General features: G+C 49.2%; 1 protein-coding gene across 1 annotated transcript in view; it reads right to left on the reverse strand.

Moving 5' to 3' along the window:
- The window catches only part of PPP2CB (protein phosphatase 2 catalytic subunit beta), a 42,575-nt gene extending 27,120 nt beyond the window's left edge, over positions 1 to 15,455 (reverse strand). The window contains exon 1 of the mRNA XM_090031987.1: positions 15,218 to 15,455. Within this exon, the coding sequence (XP_089888113.1) occupies positions 15,218 to 15,319 (102 nt within the window). The 5' untranslated portion in view covers positions 15,320 to 15,455. The remainder of the gene's footprint in view (positions 1 to 15,217) is intronic.
- Between the last annotated feature and the right edge of the window lie 7,638 nt (positions 15,456 to 23,093).

The raw sequence follows: 23,093 nt of genomic DNA on the forward strand, positions 1-23,093 counted from the left end.
CTAGCCCAGTCCTGCTCCACCACACAAATTAATGCATGTTTGTAGATGTTGATTTTTTAGAATATAATTTGGTATTGTTTTGGTTCTGAGACAACAAAACCACTTGCTGAAAGAACTATTTTCGGGAACAAGGGGAGGGACTTCTGGTACCAAAGGTTGGGGGTTGGGGGGCAGGATTTCCAGTCCCAAGATGGCAACCAGGGGGCAGGACACTTGTCAAGGGGTGGGGCTACCCATGCAACCCTTGACAGCTTGCCAAAACTCAGTAAGTAGCCTTCTGCCCAAAATAATTGCCTGTCCCCGAGTTAAGGGGTGGGATTCCAGGTCCCAAGATGTCAGGTCTGTCATCCCTGGGCTGCCAAGGGGCAAGGCTTAACAGTTTGACACTTGTGGCCCTTGACAGCTCACCAAAATTCATTTAGTGACCCTCCAGTGGAAAGAATTGCCTACTCCTGGTCTAACCTCTCAGCAAAACTACACATTCCATCCTGACACAACAGCACAAGACAATACCCTAACCCAGGGGTGGGCAAAATACAGTATTTTGGTGCAAACTGGAATGCATGAAAACGATTTTCCATACTGCTTATTAGTTAAAATGAACTACATTAAAATATGCTGTATGTATATGCAAGAGCTTATAAAAATACTGCATACGTAAAAGTGATTTAAAAGAATTCTGTAGTTAGTTAACAGACCCAAATATTTCTGGTCATAAAACTAACAAATTATCTTTGCAGTTCTTTTCTTTTAGAAACTAGGAGGCATAAACAAACTTTTCAGCTTCTCCTTGTGCTTGGCCACTTCAACAGGCCTGCCCTAGTAGGATGAAGCTGAACTTCCATTCTGACTCAGAAATCTGGTCCCATCTTTCATGCCAGCCTTTCCAGTATGTTTTAGGAATTACCCATTTCTCAGTAAGGTACTAGATAATGCAGGCACATCCATTAGGAGTATTTTGGAGCTGGGACTTCACATACTGCCCCAGAAATTAAGTTATTAAAATTTAAATGACTGCTTTTTACATAAAGTGTAGGCACACCACACTGGATGTCAGTATTACCCCAGTTTAGAGAAGTAAGTATATCCTATACACCAGGGGTGGCCAACATACAGCCCACAGGCCACATCTGGCCTGTGACTGCCCTAGCTTTTGGTGCCTCTTGCCCTTCTGCCTTCCTCAGACCACAGCCAGCTGCAGCAGCTGCAAAAGCACCGGCACCAATGGCTGGGCAGCCACTCTCAATGGCTTAGTCCAGCCCACCCTTCCCCACCACCAGCATATACTCCAAGGCAGGGGTGCTGAACTCCTGGCCAGGCTACTGCCTGGCAAGGCTGTCTGTGCACAGCTCTGACCTCGCAGCCCTTTGTTAACCTGCCAGACCAGCCCCTAGCCAGAGTAGAAGCTCAAGTATGGTTCCTCCAACCATCAAGGGAAGGGGTGGAGCAGGAAAAGAAACAGGAGCCACAGGTTATCTGGGCCCTGCTGGGCCAGGACCTGGCAGGCATGCAGGCACTGCTAATATGGTGCCATGTCATGTTCTCACCTGCCACTTCAGGCTTTGCCATATGGGTGTACCTGGAGTGGCTGACAGCTTCTGCCCGACCTGGCTGTGTGACAGGGACTCTAGGTCAGGCAGGAGCCACTCCAGCTGTGCCCACATGGCTCAAGGTAGCATGTGGGAATACAGCATGGTACCAGCCTGGCTGTGCGTCAGGGACTCAAGGCAGGAAAGAAGGTGCAGGGAGAAGTGGGGGAGCAGCACAGCACTGGCCTGGAACTTGAAATATAGGTAAATAAGTGAGGCTACATAACTTTACACTGAATAGTTGTGACAAATGACTAACAAAATGTGCCACTTCATGTGCTGCCAAGAACTATGGACATGGGAGTTCTCTGCTGAGACTAGTTTCATAATTGTAGGGTCAGAAGGGACCCGAGCAGATCATCAAGTCCAACCCCCTGCTGTGGCAGGAAAGAGAACTGGGGTCAAATGACCGCAGCAAGGTGATTGTCTAGCCTTGTCTTAAAGACCCCCCAGGGTAGGAGCCAGCACTACTTCGCTTGGAAGTTGGTTCCAGGTCCTCACCGCCCTGACAGTGAAATAGCGCCTCCTGATGTCTAATCTGAATCTACCCTCTGCCAGCTTGTGACCGTTATTCCTGGTAGCGCTCAGGGGAACAGGGACTCCCCCCAATGCCTCCTGGTCCCCTCTAACTAGTTTGTAACAGGCCACTAGATCCCCCCTCAGCCTTCTCTTGTGGAGGCTGAGCAGGTTCAGGTCCCGTAGCCTCTCCTTGTAAGGCCTGCCCTGCTGCCCCAATCATGTGAGTGGCCCTCCTCTGGACCCTCTCCATGTTGTCCACATCCCTCTTGAAGTGCAGCGCCCAGAACTGGACACAATACTCCAGCTGCGGCCTGACCAGTGCCGCATAGAGGGGGAGGATCTCCTCCTTGGACCTGCTTGAGATGCATCCGTGGATCCATGACAAGGCACGGTTGGCCTGACTGCATCCCCACGTTGCCGGCCTATGTTTATCTTGGCATCAATGACGACTCCGAGATCCTTTTCTGCCTCTGCACTGATGAGAAGGGAGTTCCCCAGCCTGTCGGTATGGTGCTGGTTCTTCCTCCCCTGGTGCACCACCTTGCACTTGTCAGTGTTGAATCCCATCCTATTCTTGTCCGCCCACCTCTGTAACCCTTCTAGGTCCGATAGCAGCCTATTCCTTCCTTCCTTCTAACATGCCCACATCCCCCCCACATCTTGGTGCCATCAGCAAATTTGAACAGGGTGTTTTTTACCCCTTGTCCAAGTCGCTGATGGAGATGTTGAACACTGCGGGCCCAAGGACCGAGCCCTGGGGAACCCAACTGCCCACATTCCTGCAGGTCAAAAATGACCTGTCCACCACCACCCTCTGGGTGCAGACCTCCAGCCAACTAGTGACCCATTTGACTGTGTACGTGTTGACACCACAGTCCCCCAGTTTCTTAACGAGAATGGGGTGAGAGACAGTGTCAAGGTCTTTCTGGACTTTCGGAAGACTTATGTCCACTGCTACCCCTGCATCTAAGGATTCGGTGACCTGGTCACCAGGTTGGTCTGACAGGACCTGCCTCTAATGAACCTGTGTTGGTTGCCCCTAAGCATAATCTCCCCTGCTGGCCTCTCGTGGACATGCGCCAGGATAATTCTCTCAAACAGCTTACCCAGAATCGAGGTAAGACTAACTGGCTTATAGTTCCCCGGGTCCTCCTTCCTTCCTTTTTTGAAGAGGGGAATCACATTGGCCCTCTTCCAGTCCTCTGGCACCACACCAGAGCACCACGAGTGCTCGTACAGCCATGCCAGGGGTCCCGCAATGACCTCAGCTAATTCCCTCAGCACTCTGGGGTGGAGATCGTCTGGACCAGCTGATTTAAATACATCCAGTCCCTCCACAAGTTCCCTGACTAGATCCTCCCTGACCCTTGGCCTAGGTGCACCTCCCCTGGGGCCTGAGGGGGGCCCAGTGTGGGGGCTGATCTGGACCCTGCTCAGGAAAATGGAGGCAAAGAAATCGTTAAATAGGTTAGCTTTGTATGATGACCAAATTTCCTAGCACGTCTTGCAGGGGCCCCACGTTACCCGCTACCTTCTTTTTCCCCCTTACATATTTAAAAAAGGACTTCTTGTTGTCCTTGATCCGTGCAGCTAGTCCCAGTTCTCTCTCTGCCTTGGCCTTCCTGACTGACTGCCCCCTGCATCTGAGCAACTGTAGTATAATCCTCCTGGTGATGGCTCCTCCCTTCCATTGGGTGTACTTCTCCCTTTTAGCTAGGAGACATTCCCGGATGCTTTTGGTGAGCCACAGCAGCTTATGTGCCCTCCTGTTCCCTTTGATCTGTGTTGGGATTACCTTCCCTTTGGGCTTGGAGGATCGTCTCCTTAAGGAGCAACCACTCTTCCTGGACACCTGGCAGTAAGCAGAACCTCTGACTAAAGCCAGTGGTCTTTTGCTGCCACAAGTATTGAAGCATAAGGTCTGGCCTACAGTACCAAGCTTTTTTCCCCAGCAAGTAAGGGGTGTGAAAACATCCTTGTGGCCAAGTTTCCTACCTACCCTCCCCATCTTGGCACATGGCTATGCCACTTCTACCATTCAGAGAGGTGGAGTGGGTTAAGTCAAGGAAGAACTTTTTCTGCTGCTACAGCCTCCATCCCCACTAGAGAGCTCTGTGCCACCATGATGGTAGTAGATAACTTAAAGTCCCTCTAGCCACATTGTTACCAAAGGTGTGTTAAAGTTTAGTTCAGCCAACACTCCCAGATCATAAAGAACTTGCCACATATGTTATTCAATCTGTCTTTTGTTCGCTCCCAAGGGAACATTCACAAAGCTACAGAAAAGTATATGCTGATGGACAGCAGGCTGCAAGGTACCCCTAAACATAGTATAGAATATGTAAACCTACTACTGCAACAGCATTAATGGAATTGCTGAACTTTTTGAGAGAGGAGAGCAATGAACAAAAAGCTTTGCAGAGTCTGGATTTCAATTACTTGAGCAAAACTTCTCAGCACCAACACTCAGCACCTGAACAATCATGTTACACTAGTTTCTTCAAGTCCAGTGGGCTGTACTTAAGCAACTTATGCTCCTGGGCTTCAGAAGCTTGCCAGTAGTTTTCAAAGAAGGTGGTCACGTTCTTGATCCAGATCTGTCCCTCCCCCCCCGCCCCAAGTCCTCATAAGCAGGGATCTGAGTCTTCTGTCTGCTGCAGAAAAACAGATTTTCCCCTTGCGTGCTGGCAGTATTCCATCTGGGAAGGGGCTGCAGGGAGTGGAAGGAGGGCGATTAGCAAGGATCCTGGTTTTCTCTAATAAACAAATCCCCAATTTATGTTTAAAAAAGTTACCCAAAATCCACATTTTTTGTGATTAGAATGAGAACGCCACTAATACAGTATAACCTCAAAAATCTGGAATTCTCAAAAATCCAGTACTTTAAGCTTTCCTCTCTGCTCCCCCAGGCACAGAGGGGGAAGCTTGCACATGACAGCTCCTGGCACCATCCACCAACCCACACTGCTGCTCCAGGACTGGCCACCACTCCCTCCCACCCTGCTGGATGCACATGGGGAAGCTTGCACATAACAGCTGTTGCCACCATACACCACCCTGCTCAGTGTCCAGCCACCACTCTGTTTTCAAAAAACAAATTTTTAAAATTTCCTGCAGGTGCTCAATCCTGAGCATGCTGGATTTATGAGGTTATACTGTACATAGATATATATAGATATCTATCTATAGTGGTGTTTCACTTTAATCATGGAAAAATGTGGATTTTGGGTTATTTTTCAACCTGAAAATTAGGGATTTTTTTAGAAAAAAAAAAAAAAAAAAAAAACCCAGAGAAAACCAGGATCCCTGGTGATTAAGTAAGGGGCACCACATGCATGTGCGTGCACACACACGGCAGTCAGACAGCATGCTGGAGAATAGCTCCCACAGCTCCCTACAGGTAAGTCTACAGGAAGTGGCAGAGGTCACACAGGTAACACAGCCAGGTAGGGTGGGGGGGTGGGTGGGTATGCCTGAGATTTCTGTGCTTACAACGGAGTGCTAGAGTGGACCAGCATCAGGCAGAAGCCATTTGCACAGCCCAGTGGGTAGGACCCAGTGTGAGAGGGAGTGCAGCACCACCGTGACCAAAGTGAAACACCCCTGCCTACCCAGCAAGGGCACAAAACTCCATGCCACTGCTGCCATGCCTCATTAGGTCAGGGTGGTACTCCCTCCAGCATTGGGTCCTGCCTGCTGTGCTGCAGAGGTGGCTCCTGCCCAGAGCTGGTTTGGTCCAGGTGCAGAAATCTTGGGAGGCACATGTCCCCTGCCCTGCCACATTACCTGTGGTCTCCCCCCGCACCCCAGCAATGCCCTTCCTCACACACTGAGGAGGCTGGGGGTGGGGGCAGCAGGTCTGGAGTGAAGGGCACCAGCTGCACTGGACGGGCCTTGGGTAAGGAATCAGAGTCACTGGCAGGGCTGAGGGTTGGGAGTGAAGGGTACCAGCACCGCTGGGGAAGCTGTGGCTTGGGAGTGAGGGCCAACAGCATAGGCAGAGCAAATATGTTAGGGTTATTCAGCACCAAAGCAGGGGGGCAGCCACAGCTAGACCAGCATCCTCGTGAGTGAAGGGGTCAGGGGGAAGCTCTGATTTTCCACAATAAAAAAAAAAATAAATAAAATAAAACCAAATGCTACAATTTATAGTTATTTAGAATAAATTTTATTACAGAACTGTCAGTTAATCACAGTTAACTCACACAATTAAATGCAAAACCAAATAAGTATGTTAAATCTTTTTAATTGTATTAATTGCGCACATTGTTTTGACCAGTGGAGTGGATCAGTTCTGGACCAGCCAGAACCTGCATAGAGAGCCCCAACCCTGGCCCGCCCTGTGCATGCTCCCGACTCACCCACCCACATTGAGCAGGAACAGCAGCGAGGCAGAAGCTGCTACTCAGCACAAGGGGAAAAGTGGCCCCCGCCTTCCCCCCACTGCTGGGCCCTTCTTGCTACAGCAGCCCAAAGCCTGAGCCTAGACTGTCCTGCAGTTCCTCTCTGCTGCCATCACCACTGGCTCCGCACCACACAGCAGGGCAGTGGTGGCAATGCAGAATAGTTGCAGGGCAGCCCGAGTGCAGACTTCAGCTGCAGCCAAAAAGGCTCAGCTGTTGGGGGGGGGGGCAGGGGAGGTAGAGAGAGGAAACAGGACTTTTCCTCCATGCTAAACAGCAGCTTCTGCCTGGCCACTGCTGCTGCTCAGTGTGGGCAGATGAGTTTGGAGGAGACGCAGGTTTGGATCAGGGCTGTTTGCACAGGTTCTGACTTCGGCTGAGCCAAGTCCAGAGCAGGTGCAGGGAAGGCCAGGCTGTGGCTATTGGTGGTGGCAGGGAGGAGCTGCAGGGCTCACGGGCTGTTGGGTGGGAGGAAGAGGTTGACTATTGTTTAACTGCGTAATTAACTGCAACTTTTTTCTTCTTCTCACAATTAAATCGCAATTAATTATTTTAATAGTTTGTTGGCCCTGTTTTACTATAATGATTGAGGAACAGGTAAACTGTAAATATATCAATATCTTAGAGGAAGTCAGGTTCCCTTCTCATGAGTTACAGCAATATCCAGTCTTACTGAGTTGTAGCTGCCTGGGATGGTGTTTTACAGCAAGCATCCCTAGCGATGCTCAAGATGGTCTTGATCAGCTGGTTCTCTACAGCATTATGATTGGGGTATGTTCTCATACCGAAAATCTCTAGCATCTTATTCCAGTTGCCAAGGTGGATGGCTCTGTTGAATGGGTTGGATGAAGTGCCAACCTGTAAAGTAGCTGAAATTACCACTAACCTCTCATTTCAAGGTAACCTTGAAGACTTTGCCTTGGTAGGGTTTCCCCTTTGGGTTACTGATGTATTTGAATGGCATAGCCTCTTTCAAGGGGTTACACTGATCAGGCTGGTATCTGGGGCCAGCAGCAGGGAAGACACCAACCTCTTAATACAGGCACAGACAATTATTTTGGGTCCAGAGCCACTTAACGAGTTTTGGTGAGCTATCGAGGGCCACACGGGTAGCCCCATCCCTTGACAGTTGCCCCTCCTCCTTGTTGCCATCCTGGGACCAGAAGTCCCACCCCTAACCCCTGCCCTTTGCCACAATAAGTCCCTCCCCTCATCTCCCCCCTCCCCCCCAACTCCTTTTGGGTGAGTGGGGTTGCCATCTTAGAACCAGAAAAAAACTAAATCACACACTAAAAAACAAATACTGACTGAAACAATTTAACTTTATTATAAACAATTTTTTTTGTCATGATTTGTGTTTGCATAGTGCACATAGAGGCGACTGCACAGTAACTCAAAAATAAATTCTGTTTTGTATATAGTGTGGTGGGGTGTGTATGGTAGGTGTGGAGGGGGTGGGGACCCCCACACACACTCAATCCATGGTGCAGCAGCAGCAGGTGGGGTGCTCAGAGCTCCAGCACCCAGAGGGGCGTGGCTCTGGCCAGCGCTGCACATCCTCCGCTGTGCTGCCTGTATCGCAGGTGATCCCTGCCACTCACGTGCAGCCTCCATATTCACACAGTAAAGAAAGAAAGTCCCATGTAATAGAACCAGGTGCTTTCCCTGCTGGGGAGGCATAGCACCACAGAGAAGCCCCATGAGATGAAACTTGCTGCCTTTCCCATTGGGGCAACCCTGGGGGGTGAGAAGAGCAGTGGGCTCCAACGCATGAGGCTTCTGTCCTGTGCTACACAGCCCTGACAGAGAAGGCACCTGGCTCCAGCACATGGGACTTCCCTCCTGCACTGTACGAGTGCAGGAGCTGTGCGTGAGTGGCAAGGAGCCAATGATACAGGGGGCCCGGCAGAGGCTGCACCCCTTGCTGCAACGTGCAGTGTTGGCCAGAGCCATGCCCCACCAGGCACCTGTGCTCTGACCACCCTGCCTCCTGTTGCTGCCACCACTTGCCAGGGCTGTGCACCCGGGGGGGGGTCTGCGTCTATACTCTGACAACTTCCCTCACACCCACACGCTGCCCACCCAAGCTCTGTGCTGCTACCAATCCTAGCCCCAAGCTCCACATTCCCTCCCAGCTGCAGCTCCACTCCTGCCACTTCCATACCTGCTGGCTAGAGCCAGCAGGAGACTGGGGAAGCAGAGAAATAGCCCCATGCAGAAGCTGTGGGCTAGCCAGCCAGGCCCCTCCGCCCGTGAGGGTGGGAGTGAAGCAATAGGGTAAATTTGGGGGTTACATGAACACATAGGCACTTCACTCCTACCTTCATGAGTGGAAGGGCTGGACAGGGTACAGTTTGTTGGGGGGCTCTACAGACTGGATGAAAGCAGTGGGCAGGCTGGATTCAGCCCGTGAACCATATATTTTGTCTGCTCCTGCCCCAACACCTGCCACTGCTTTTCAGCAACAGCCAAAAGACTTTTAAGAGGCGCTACATGAAACTGGGCACAGAGCCAAAGACCCCACAATCTCATCCAAACTTTTCCTCCAGCAGCCTGCTCAGGAACTTGGCCAGGTCAGTTACCCCACAAATAGGCAAAGGCCAGTCAGGAACCAGATGCTTATGCTTTGCTAGCAGTCACCCTGGCTTTGCCTAGCAGCTGAACATTATGTACCTGTCAGAATAGAGTAGCAGATAACATACACTAACATGAGAACAAACAAAGGAATACTAGTGCCAGCTTCAACTTGGTTCCACACCCTCTCACATCTTAACCCATCCTACTCCAAAGAGATTCAAAATACAAACACAAAACCAAGACTTAATTACTAACCCTGTAGACAAGGGGTGGCCAACTTATGGCACAGGAAGCCTCCATGTGTGGGATGCAGCAGACTAGGGTAGAGAGCAGAAAACACAGAAGCAGATCAGGCAGGAAAAACAGAGCAGGAAGCAGAGCAACCCATCAGCCAGGGGGGAGATTAGAGCAACAGAAAGGACATGGGGTTAATTTTCCAGAAAGGTTGGACCTCACGCTATAGACAAACAATGGATGGATCACAGAGACTGGTAAGAGAACCTCACACAAGTAACTGCAGTGTTAATTACACACACACAAAAAAGTTAGGGATCTTTTAAATATACACCTGTGGAGAATATATTCAAATAAAATATCTAATGAACCTCTGCCTTCTACATCCCTCTCCGGATAAACAGGAATTAACTCATTCTGTGTTAACAAAAGCCTCAAAGTAGATGACAAACTTCGAAAGCGCCCATTAACTTATTTTTCAAGATAACATAGAAAACAAGGCATTGGCCAGCTCTACACTGCAGACTTCAGTTTACTTTCTTGTTTTGTAGATCTATTCAATGTTTTAGAATGGAATAAAAATACTAGTTGACATTGGCTCTGCACTTATTTAAGAACTCCAAATTTCATCTTATATTACTAACTACCATATACTTCTAATGTTTATTCATTCATCTAGCTAGTTCCAAGCAAACTACAAGGTTACTAACAACTACAGTATGATTTTGTCCCCATGTACCTTGATGGTTTTAATAAACTACACATCTGGGATACAATCCAAGTAGCTTCTGCCAAAACAAGCAGAAGGGATGTCCAGCTGACCCACTGTATGTGCCAGGCCACTGCAGAGCTGACAAGGTATTGAGCTTCAGCAAATGCTGCGAGTAGAAGTATGGAGACAACATCTATTTTCTAGTTAATTAGTTTTTACACAAAGTACCTTTGCCAGTAGAGTTGCTAGGAAAAATATGCACTTTATTTTGCATATATTTAGGCAAAAGGATAATAGTGTGGTACTGATTTTAAAAAGTATTTTAGGGATAATTCAGAAATTTACAGTGTTATGACACTACAGATTCCTGCCATTGCAAGGACAAGAAATAGTTTGTTAAAGTTCACTAAAGAGACCCACAAAACAGGACCATGCCCCCTGCTACAAAGGCACAAACCCCCAAAATTGATGACACTGATCATCAGGGATCCTGCTTTTCTCTGCCTAAAAATTGCAAGTTCTCCAATTAAAAACCCAGAATCCCCAATAAAAATTAAAGCGTCCCCCCCATGCTGCTGGTGCCCCCCACATCTCAACAGCCCTCTTGATGCTCCTCGCAACAGCCCCCCAGACCCACCGGCACAGACAATGACAGTGACACCCACCCCAATAGGTAAGTGTGTGTGGGAAGAAGGGGCGAGGGAAAGGGAAAGTGCTGGGAGGATAGATCAAGAGGCTGGCAAACATGCCCCTGTGCCACTCCCAAGAGCAGGGCCAGGGGTTGAGGACAGGAGTGCCACTCTGTGAGCCACACACACCGGCCAGCCTGACAGCAGGTTCACACACAGAGACAGCCACCACAATTCTGCTACTGCACCCTGTGCTACCTTTCCATGGCCACCTGCAGGGCTTTGTGGGCAAGCTGTGCAGGGCATGGCAGTGCGGTGGCAACCACCATGTGTGGACCACATATGCGCTGCCTGGCCGGGGGCTGGAACGGGGGGCTTGCATGCAGAAGCATGCCCCACAACCGACTGCACAGCTCCACAGCAGCACGGGCTGGTGGCTGCTGCATGCAGGCGGGGGGGGGCTTTGCAGGCAAGTGCTGCCACTGTGGAGCTATGCCCTTTGCCTCTGGATCCTAGAGGTAAGTGGGGCTTGGGGGCTGTGGGGCAGGGCTGGCAAAGATGGTTGAGGGCTGATGGAGCGGGGGGTGCTGCCAGCCCCAGGCATCACACCACACTGGGAGCAGGGCCAGGGGGTGAAGGGCAGGGGTGACCCTCTGCAGGAGGGCTTTGCGGGCAAGCGATGCAGGATGCAGCATGGTGGTGCCCACCATGTGCAGGCCGCACACATGCTGCCCGACTACCTGCCCAGGGAACAGGAGGCTTGCATGCAGCCACAGCACAGCTCTGCAGCCGGTGTGAGGGGTTTTTTTTTTTTTTTTTTTGGGGGGGGGGGCCAGAGGGAAAAGCTGTGCCAGCCGGTAAGAGCTCTTTGCAAAAGTGGAGAATCCATGGATTTCTCTGCCAAAAAGAGAAATCCGCGTTTTCTCCGACAAAAACACAGAATGCGTGGTTTTCTCCATGGGAAACAGGAAACCCAGATCCCTGCTGATCATGAAGTAAGATTCCCTTCCAGATGTCAAATGAGGCAACCAGTCTGATCCTCAGTGGAGGAGCAAGACCCTCTAGAGAGGAACATCTGGGTTTTAAGTCCCATCAGGAGCATCAGCACACACTTGTCAAAATCCACACTCTTGGCTGCACAGTACAACCACTGCTTCTAAACCAGGCAAAAAACAACCCCCGCCCCCAACCATGATACCCATAGAGATAGCAGAGGGAACACTTCCTTCCCAGCCCCACATGGAAACTAGCAGAGACCACAAGCCAGGGCAGGATGGCAGAATAGGGGGGAGGCAAATGAAACACCCAATACTCTGTACTGCAACCTAAGGACTGCAAACAGCCAGTGCATCAGACACAGTAACTGAAGAATCAGAATTCCCCTATCATCCCACAGCCTTTGTCCAGCTCCAAAGTGTTTGTGGAGCTCTGCTGTATCCTCCTGCTGCTTAGCAAGATTTTTTCTAATTTCTATCTGTTCTGGGCTGCAGAGCTCTGATCTGAGTGATGCACAGGGGAGTCTCTTCATAATGCACTCCAAGCTCTTTTAGTCCCAGATCACCTTTGACCAATGCTTATCCAACCTCTTCTTGAAAGCCTCCCATAAAGGAGATTCCATAGATTTCCTAGGCAATTTATTCCACTGCCCCACGGTTCTAACAGGAAAAAACTTTTTTTCTCACAGCCAACCAAAACTTAAATTGCTGCAATTTTGAGTTATTGCAATCAGGTGAGAAAAGTATCCTCCCTCTTTATAGCAGCACTCAAGATATTCGAAGAGTGTCTCCCACCTTAATCACCTTTGCTGCAAGTTAAAGATGTTTAGTTCTTGCCACCTTTCCTTAAATGGTTTGGAAGACAAACTATTCATCATTTTATTGCCCACCACCCTTCCTTCTACATATCCTTTTTAAAAACATGGAGCCCAAAACTGTACACTCTAGGTGAAGCCTAACCAGTGCCAGATAGTGCTATCATCCTTCTTACACCCTATGTTCCTGTTGCTGCAACACAAACCCAAATTGCATTTTTGTAGTGTAGGATATCCTAACTCACACCAAGTCTGTAAATCCACCTGTGCCAAAAAAAAAAAAAAAAAAAAAAAAAATTTTCTCCAAGGCTACCATCAAGCCAGTTATCACCCATTCTGTATTTGTGCTTTTGATTATTCTTCCATACCTGTAGCATCTTTCATTTGTCAGTACTGAACTGCATCCTTTTTTGTTGTTCCTACTTTTGCCAGAAATGTTTGTTTCTACATCCATTAAATTTGATTCCACTCTGAAGAATGTCCACTGCCTAATTACTGGTTTACAGGCACAAAAGGCTGCCAATTTTAAGATTTGTTCACAGGCCTATATCAATTTATGAAGTATGTTAAGAACTAAAATGGAATTTAAAAGTTGTTTTGTGAGGTCAACGAGCATAGTGGACATTACCAAGTCCCCTTCAGCAACTTGGATAAAAGGGAATTAAAAGCAACTGGACTCATACTATCCTACATCCCCACAGGTGAGGGCATGATAGTCTACGCAGTTGGCTCAAAAGTTGCTTGCATGAGAGACATGTATAGAGAAAATTACAGATAAAACAGAAATAGAATTCTGTCCCCATAACTATCACCATGCCAAGGAAGATTCTTATGTCACCAGTGATAGACAAGCCTCCAAAGTTCAGCCTGTTTTCCGTAACTAGCACAGCAAGCAGTTTTATGGCATCCAATATTCAAATCATTAGTATTTTGTCTTGCAGGTAACTAGAAATTACAGTCAAATTATGCTATGGGCTGTTTGCAACCCCTGTTGAGGGGACCAAAAAAGTTGATGACATACTCTAACAATTATAAGTTATTTTCCCCTGAATTATATGTCAACTTTGTTCACTTGGCTTAGTCATCATCCAATTTAAAATTCCTTATCTACCTAGCTTTAAGTTGCAAGACTCAACATTAGCTGGCTACCACAGTCTTAGGACATTAGACCTGGTGGGGAGAACTAGTCAACATCATTAATTGAAAAGAAATAAAAGTATAGTATTAAACATTTTTCAAAATTTAAATAAATGTTATATACAAATTAAGATTAGTTTAAAGAAACCTCATTACCACAAGTATTTCTCTTTGTACTTTGGGCAGGTATTCAAAACTTTACTTATGGAGAAAAAAAAAAAATCATCAGATCATGCCCAAGCTTACTGCAAGGACAAAATTTTTCTGAAACTCTACTCACAATACCAACCAATTTAAATAAAAGCAAATGGTTTAAGATTATTTGGCACCTATGGCAATCACCTTCGATGACATGAATTTGACAAAACAAGCTGTCAACTTTCCATATAAAAGGTTAATTAATTAAAAAGCCTCATGCATAAGGCATATCTCAACAAATTAAAATTAAACTATTAGCAATTGTACAGAACTACTAAGATTTACAAGCCATAAACAGGGTCAAATCACAAATTCACCTAAACCTTCAACAGAGCAATTGTGACAAAAGATAACTTTTAACTATTCTTCCTTTATAGCCAATTGTATGCAATAATTCTGCTGATTTTAACATTTCTAAAAAAAAACCCCAAAATGACACATAAGATGGTTTAGCTCTGACTTAAAAGATTTCACTACTGCCTGCTGGCTTGGACTCCTGAGTTGGCTCCAATGCAGACTACCACAGGAGGATAGGAAGGGCTTGAATAACCAGGGCAGTGAGACCCAGAAATAAACACCCCCCATTCTTTTCTGCAGGATACTAAAAAGGTAGTTAGGATACCCGAACACCCTCAGCTTTTCAACACAGCCTGTGATAACAGCGGGATAAGAAGGCACAAACATGTCTACAAATGAATTCCATGAAAACGTTATGTCACAGACCTCTGAATGCCTCAAGAGTCACTGTATCATTGACAGAGTTAAGGACATTCGGGTACCTTAGCTGGGCACTTCCATAGCGAAAGTTTCTTTGATTTCTTTCGAGCAACACTGTGCTGTAGACAGAACCTGACTTGCATTCGCAGGTCCCAGAGGCTAGTCTCAGCTCAGCTGCTGGCTAAGCTGTATCACTTTGCCTTGGCCTCCCCTTCTGCGAAACAGTGAGAAACACCAACAGAGGACCTGTCAAAGAGCCTCCCTATCCTGACGTACCCACACAGCAGGCAAGGTGAAAGAGACATGCCATGATGTGGAGCTGCAGTGCTGAATGTCCGAGTTCAGAGGGTTTTTTGGATCCGGACGAGAGCAGCAACCACTTCACACCTGTGCCCCAGACCAGAGGGGCAGGATCCAGTCCCCACCTGAGCTTCTTTCTTCGGGTACAGCGCGTCTGTACCCGGCCCTTCAAAGCCGGACCGCGGCTCTCCGAGCTCCTCCCTCAGTCCCCGCTGGCTCGGGCGGGAACGCCCTTCCAGCGGGGCGGCTGGGGGTGCTGCCGCTCCGGCCGGGAGAGAAGCGCGGATCTCCCGCTGCAGCAGCGGGGGGACCGGGCCACAGGCGCCGCAGATCCAACAGCAGCGGCGCGGGGGGTCGGGTCGGGTCGGCGGGAGGCGCCAAGTCGCACTCACCTTCTCGCAGAGGCTGCGGACCTGGCTCTCGCTCAACTGCTTGCACTCGTTGAGCTGCTCGATCCACTGGTCCAGCTCTTTGGCGAAGCCCTTTTCCTCCATGGCGGCGGCGGCGCTGCCCGCCGCGGGCTCTCGCGCGGCCCAGGCCTAGCCAACGCTCGCAACCAACGGCGGCGGCGCAAAACCCACCCCACTACCGGCCTCGGCCCGCGCCGCGTAATGATGGCCGCCGCACTGCGCACTTCCGGCCCCTCCTCCGCCCGGCGTGGCGCACTTCCGGCCCCGCCCGCGGCGGCGCAGGAGAGAGCCCGCTTCCGCATGCGCGCGCGGAGCCCCGCCCCGCCGTCGCTTTTGTGTAGTCGCGCTTCTTGCAGAGTTGGCCTTCACGGCACCTCTCCACAGTGCTGTCTTTCATGCCATGCTTCACCCATCGAAGGCCCTGCTGCCCCTGCCATCCGCAACACGGGTCCTCTAAATACACCAAGGGTGGGCAATTACTTGAGCTAGAGGACCACTATGGGAGTTTTGGTGGGCACCCCTTCCGCCCGGCAACAGCTCACGGGAACTTCCTAAGTGCTCTGTCCCGCACTCAGGCTGCAAGTGGGCAGGGCAGGGAGTGGCATCCAGCAGGAGGATGGGTGGGCAACGGCAGTGTGGGGCCAGGGCCCAGGGCAGAGCTGGGACTATTTTGACGTCGTCATGATCATGCTTCGCACCGCAGGAACTCAGGGCCTTTGTCGGGGAAAAACATCCACTGGGAGCTCCGAAACAGTTCAGACGTTACTGCCACCTGTGGGGGGCGGATCCAGCCTGGTGGTTGCCACTGCTGCGGCTGTTGTGGTGGGCGACCAGCGCTGTAACAACATCAACTAAAACGTGGTTAAAAGGTTAAAAGCCTAAAACTGCAAGGGGGCCACCAGTGAGTAGGGTGACCAGTGCCTTAAAAATACCAATAAATTATGGGGGACAACTAAGGAGAACCTGTCCTTGCATAAGATGGGCACACGTTCCCTGGGCAGGGGCACGTGGGGAGCGGATTGCAGATCACTACTCTGCCCCAGGCCTGACCCCACATTGTCACTGCCCAGTGATCCCAGGGTCTCCATGGAGACTGGCCAGGACCCATGCAGGCAGGGCACATGGCTGCCATGTGGGGAATAGCATCTGGGAGGAGGACAGGTGCGGGGGGCAGGGCTGGGACTCAAATCAGGACTGCAGGGCCATGACAGCATGGGGCCAGGGCCTGGGGCAGAGCTGTAATCTGCTCCCTGCATGCCCTTGCCTGGGGAACCACGCCCATCGCAGGAACATGCAGGCAGTGGATTGTGGCTCTGCCCTTGGCCCTGGCCCTGCACTGTGAGCATCCTATGGTCCTGGTTCTGGATGCCGCTCCCTGCCTGGCAGCAGCCCCATGCCATGCACTCAGCTGCGTGCCCCGCCCACACGGGTCTGGGCTGGTTTCCATGGACACCCCACCTGCCCACTCCATCCAGCTGCTGCAGGGGTTGCTTGGAAGTGAGTCCAGTTGCTGTGTTGCCCCAGCCCTCCCATGCACCCAGGGGCAGCAGAACTGGCCACATAAGCCACAGCCCAGTCTTCCCCCGACACCTGGAGCAGGAGGGGTTGAAGGACATGCCATGAGCCAGACAAAATCCCTTGGTGGGCTGGATTTGGCCCATGGTCTGTATTTTGGCCACCCTTGCTCTAAACACACCGACGCACCTCTCTGCCACGCACAGCCCCTTGCCCAAACTAGGGCTGTACAACTTCTGAGTGGCTTAGGACTGCATGCTGTACAGACTCCCCAGGCCCCCCAACTGTGTGGGCCCAGCAGGCTGCCCTGCCCAGTTCCCAGGTTTAGAGGAAGTGGCAGGAAGTAGAAGCTGGACAGGAGCCCCGATAGCCACAGCTGTGAGAGCAGCGGAAGCAGCAGCAGCAGCAGGAGTGAGGGGGGAGTTGTGCCTTGGTTAGAGCCAATTGGACAACTCTGTCCTAAACTATAGCCTCACCACACACATCCCTTTACACTAAGTCAGTTTTCTTTTCAAACTAAGTGTGCTCCACAGCCCATTTCTCCTCCCAAGGTACACCACCAACCATAAAACACATTTTTCCTCTCCCCATTTCTTACACATTGTGGAAGAAATCAAACTTCGTGTTGTGGTTGAATCAGAACTGACAGAGCCAGCTTTTCTTTATTTAGGGCCATACTGTGATCACAGGGAGAATTCCACACAGCCAGGGGAATCACCCTTGTCTGTTTCAAAGGATTTCTCACACTCTCTAAGTTTACAAGTATATTTATACTTAAGACAGAGAAAGAGGAAAAAAAAATACGACGGACAGTAAATCACTGATCGTTAACACACACACAGACATACAGGCTGTTTACTTAAAGAAGAGTGAAAGAAGACTGTGCTTATAGAAATAGTTATTAGTTTTTGGTTTCTCAGAAAGAAAAATAAACAACATCCGTACACAGGGTGATGTATCATAGATAAAAAACAAAGCATTGTAGAATTCGTTATCTCAAAATATTTAACTGAAATAAGCAGTATCAGCACTTCTGGTCTCTGTCTGGGTTTTTTTTTTCTAATCAAATAGGTCAGAAGCCCAATTCAATTACTCCTACAACATGCATCCTCACTACAGACCCCAATACTAATGCAACTATTTAAGCTCTGTCACAAACTCACAATGTTCATGGAACGTCACACATGTTTTCTTAAACTAGATTTGCTTTATGCTGTGTGAATTAGATGTGCTTTAAGAGAAGCTGTACCTGGCTTTTGTCATTCATATGTTTGTATGAATTATGGTATTTGATATGAATGTATTCTTGTATTTTTATAGTATTACTCAGGAAGGGTTGACTAACAATTTGCATCAGAGTTGGCTAAGCTTAATCATTGGCCAGATAGGCCTTGGTGGACTAGGCCCAGACACTTGAGCCAGGCCATTCCAGACAAAGATGAACTGACATTTTAAAGGGAAAAGTAGTCAAGGTAACACCTAAAAACAATCTAATAGGAAGATTTGTATTTCTCACAGTAGGGAGGACAAGATACAGTTTATAATGTACTAAGGTAATTGAAAACCAAGGATATGGAATTAGCAGTCTTCGTATCTGGTATTTCCTTGTTATACTTAGATCAGGAATCACACCCAAACTGCCAGTCAGATACCCAGAGGCAGGAAGTTGTATGCATAATATATGTTTCCTGAAAATTCAGTAGAGAAGTGTAAACCATCTGATAAGGACAAGTATTTAAGAGTTGCCATGGCAACTAAAGTTTCTCAGGCACTGGGTGCTCTAGTCCCTGCTGTGGGCAACATGAGCTAGGGCTAGGCAACATGAGCTCACAGATTAGCAGAGACTTTGGCTTGGTCACGAGTAGAAGCCAGAGGGGCTAAGCTGCAGAGAAAAGAACAAATCGGAGATCTTAGTTATTGGCTTATTTTCATATCTCTGTATGCAACATACAGTTATTGATTCTTCTGTTTTCTTTTGTTTTTCTAATAAGTCTTTTTGTTATCTTTTATAACTTATTGTCTGTGTGGTAACTATGATTTAAGAGCATTTGAGCAAACAGGTAGGCCTCTTCTCCAAAGGAGGGGGTCAGTAATTTCTAAGCACGTGCTAGATAATAAGTATGATTCTTAGCTGGCAAAATTCCTCAGCCAAGAGCTGATAGGACCTGGGTGAGATGGGTAAAGTTAAGGCACCCTGGGTGCTCCCAGTAGTCAAGCAGCAGATGCCAGAGAGGGGTTTGGAGCTGAAGGAGACACCTGAAGGTATAAGAGCACCTCAGAGCATCTCAAAGGCACAGTTGACAGAATCCATGTCTGTGTGTCAGAAGGCCTCCATCCACAGGTGCTCTACCATTTGTACACACAACTCCCTCCTCCTCCCGTTTTAAGAAACATAGTGCTTGAAATGACATGTGTCACTGAGTCTGACCCACAGCCATTGCAAGCCCCTCTCAGATTATCTCCATAGGTGGCAGAAGGCCAGAGCTAATAGGGCTTAACTCCCTCAAACGCAGGGCAGCAGGTAGGGCTTCAAGGTAGCCCAGATACAGGCTCTGGGCTGCTGCTGCAGCAGAGAGGAGAGGAATGTGCACACTCAGATATGCAGGTAGGATTGCAGCCCCAGCATGTGGCTGCCTAGCACAGCAGGCAAGTTTCAGCCTACTTCCTTTGTGAAGGGGGGAAGGGGTTAGGAGTGGGGAGCAGATCAGTGTGGGAGGGAGTAGAGCAGGGACAGGGGTGAATGGGGCCCTGGCCAGGCTGGGTCATGGGACAATCGGAGCCCGGTGGCACATCCAGAGACGTGGGTGGATGCATATGGTATTGCATTATTCCCAATGCAGCTGCAGCAAGGAGCAAAGCCCAGCACTCAGTGGCAGCCACCTCTGCCCTGCACACAGATGGGGGGCACATGCCCCCTGGGCCTGCACCAAGGTGCGCACAATGGCAGGAGCCCGCTCGTGCCCCTGGACGAGCCACCCAAGCTCCGACTGTCCCATTCACCTCAGCCTCTGCCCCTGCCCCACTCCCTCCCTCACCACTGGGGCTTCAATCTGCTCTCCCATGGTTGGCGCACATGCTCAGCCCCCACCCCCCCAATATTCTTTTCTCCCTGTGACTATGATTATCCCCTTCATAAACATACTAAGCTCCATCTTTAAAGTAGATATTTTCCTTTGCCCCCCACTATGCCCATTGGAAATTTGTTTCAGAATCTTACTGCTCTAATTGTAAGGAAACTTGTTTTTATTCCAGCCTAAATTTATTTATAGCTATTTTTAACTACTTATTTTTGTTCTAGCATAGTTGGTTAGCTTAAATAGCTCTTCTTTCTCACTGATGTCCAACCAGATGCATTTATAGACAACAATCATACTCTCTCAGCCTTTGCTTCACTGAAGCGAAGTCAAGCTCTTCTGGTCTCCTGTCATATTAATTCCTTCATTCCCTTGATCATTGTAAGAACCATTCTTTGCACTTGGTAGTTTGCCCGCATCTTTCTGGAAATACACACACTACACCAGATGAGGCCCTGCTAGTGCCTTGTATAACAGTATTAATGCTTTTCTCTCCCTCCTAGAATATTCCTCCTGATACATCTACAAAGTTACATTTGTCTTTTTCACAGCTGCATCACACTGGCATGTCATAATCATCCTGTAATCAACTAGTATACTCAGGTCCTATCCTTCTCAGCCAATTGCCACTGAATAACTCATATTTGATAGCCAAAATATTTCTTATGATGAGTCCCCAAGTGCATAACTCTGCATTTCCTATTATGGAATTTCATCCCATTCCTATACTATAATCCCCCAAATCATCTTATTTTCTGTACGACTTCCTGATACTCCTCTGTACTGATAAGATCACCCAACTCTGGGTCATCAGCAATTCTCATCATTGAACTCCTACTTTTACCTTGGGATCAATAATGACACTATTAAACAAGGTAAGTCTTAGAACTGACCTTTGAAGAGCTCTCTTAGTAACCTGTCTGCAGCTTGATACCTTCCCTTTCAGTCATGAATGCTGCGTGTCCCCGGAGGCTGTGGGGGCATGGTGAGCTCCCATAGGCAGCGATGTATTTGGCAGTGGGAGCGTGGCAGTGGCAAGCAGTGAGCTCCCACAGGCGGCTGCAGCACTGCTGGTGGCGGGGTGGCGAGCACTGACAGACAGTTGATGACCACCCACAGATGCTACCAGTGTCATTAGTGGTGGCCAAGGGAGATTGGGGACCACCTGCAGATGTTGCTGGCGGTGTCAGCAGTGGGGGCCAGGGGTGGTGAGCAGCGACCACCCACAGGCACTGCCACCAGTGTTGACAGTACATTTTTGCCAAATTCAGAAGGTGCACATGCACCCATGTGCACCCCCCTATGCATCGCCAGTGCTTTTAGCTATTCCCTTACCCATTTTACAGCTTTACCCATTTGGTATTTTAACAAGGGCTTTACTCAAGATTGTATTTACTTGATTTGTATCTACAAATCAGTTATTCTATCAAAGAAAGCTACTGGGTTAGTCTGGCACTATCTTTGGTAAACATTTGTTGCATTTACAGGCTTTATCAAGCGTAGATCATGCCTGATGAACCTTGTGTCCTTCTATGACCAGGTCACTAACCATCTGGGACCAAAGGTTGATGTCATCTACTTAGACTTCAGGAAGGACTTTGACACTGTCTCCCAGGGGATTCTCTCTAACAAACTGGAGAGTACTGGGCTGAACCAGTCTATAGTGAGGTGGGTGGACAACTAGCTCAGAGGCCGCTCCCAGAGAGTGGTGATCAATGGAATAGCCCTCCAGGATGAGGCCATCTCCACTGGGGTCCCCAGGGATCGGTGCTTGGACCCACGCTATTCAATATATTCATTAACGATTTGGATGAAGGGGTAGAAAGCACAATAATTAAGTTCGCAGATGATACCAAGTTCTGGGGGAACCCAACCACACCAGAGGATAGTGCAAACATCCAGGAGGACCTTGTCAGACTCAACTTACAGGTAGAACAAAAATCAACAAAAAGATGAGGTTTAACAAGAAGAAGTGCAAGGTCCTTCACCTAGGTAGGAAGAACCCGCACCACAACTATACCATGGGTGGTGGCCTACTGGCTGACCCACCACCTGAATGAGATCTGGGGGTCACAATTGACTGGAAAATGAATATGACCCAACAGTGTGATGAAGCTGCCAAAAGGGCCAATAAAACTCTGGCGTGCATCAGCCACTGTGTGGCCAATAGATCCAGGGAGGTACTCCTCCCTTTCTATTCAGTGTTGGCCTCAGCTGGAGTACTGTGCCCAGTTCTGGGCACTGCACTTCAAGAAGGACATGGATAAACTCAAGAAGGTACAAAGAAGAGCCACCCATTTGATTAAGGGCATGGAGGGTAGGCCCTATGAGAAGAGACTCCAGGAACTGGGCTTGTTCAGCCTGAGAAGGCTGAGAGGTGACTTGATAGCTGCCTACAAGTATCTCGGTGGGAGTATCAAGAACGAGGAGAGCAACTATTTAGGAGGGCACCTCAAGGGACGATGAGGACCAATGGGCATAAACTAATAGGGCATATCCATACATGCAAGCATGTGCATTTGCAGCAGCTCAAATAGAAGCAGTGCAAATTTGAAGCGGAGCTTTTTGCCTCAGTGCACATGCCTGGACACGCATTTTGGTGTGTGGCAAATTATGCCACTTGGGGCAAAATAACTGTGCCCGACTCCTCCTGGATCTGCAGCCAGGTCGAGCTAGAGCCTGCGGCCAGCACCTCTGCTGTCCCCAGCAATATAAAAAGCTGCCATGTCCTAGCCCCATCAGTACAAAAAGCTGCCTTGTCAAGTACTTGAGGGCTACTTGCTCTCAGGAGCTTCTCAGGCCCAGCCAATTGGTATCTGGAGACACGACCCCTTGTGCCAGCTGGACTGCTGAAGCAGCCCTGAGAGCTCCCTGCACCCTTTACCCATTGCAGCAGTCTGGAAGTGGGGGCTGCTGCCTGGCTATGACCTGCTGCATACCTGCCAGACCCAGATGGAAACTGCATAGCCAGTAGAGGCATCTGCCCCTCTGGGCCAGCTTCCAGCAGGCTGTGGCTGCAGGACTGGCACTACTTTGTGAGGCAGTACTGCCATATGTATCCCCTGCCTGGCCATCTGGGCAGCTATCGCCCTAAAATGTTCCCAGTGTGGTGGCCTGCCTTGAACTGTTACAGCATGTCCTCCTGGCCCCAGTTGGCTAGGGGATCAGCCATCTCCAGCTGGGTCCAAGGTGCAAGCTCTGAGCAGGCTCCTCTACCTGGGTCCTGCCACTGGCCTCCCTAGCAGGAATTCTGGAGTTCCCTATTTGAA

The sequence above is a fragment of the Crocodylus siamensis genome, chromosome 2, assembly GCF_052110815.1.
Source record: "Crocodylus siamensis isolate JL-2025a chromosome 2, ASM5211081v1, whole genome shotgun sequence".
In the NCBI taxonomy this organism is placed as follows: domain Eukaryota; kingdom Metazoa; phylum Chordata; order Crocodylia; family Crocodylidae; genus Crocodylus; species Crocodylus siamensis.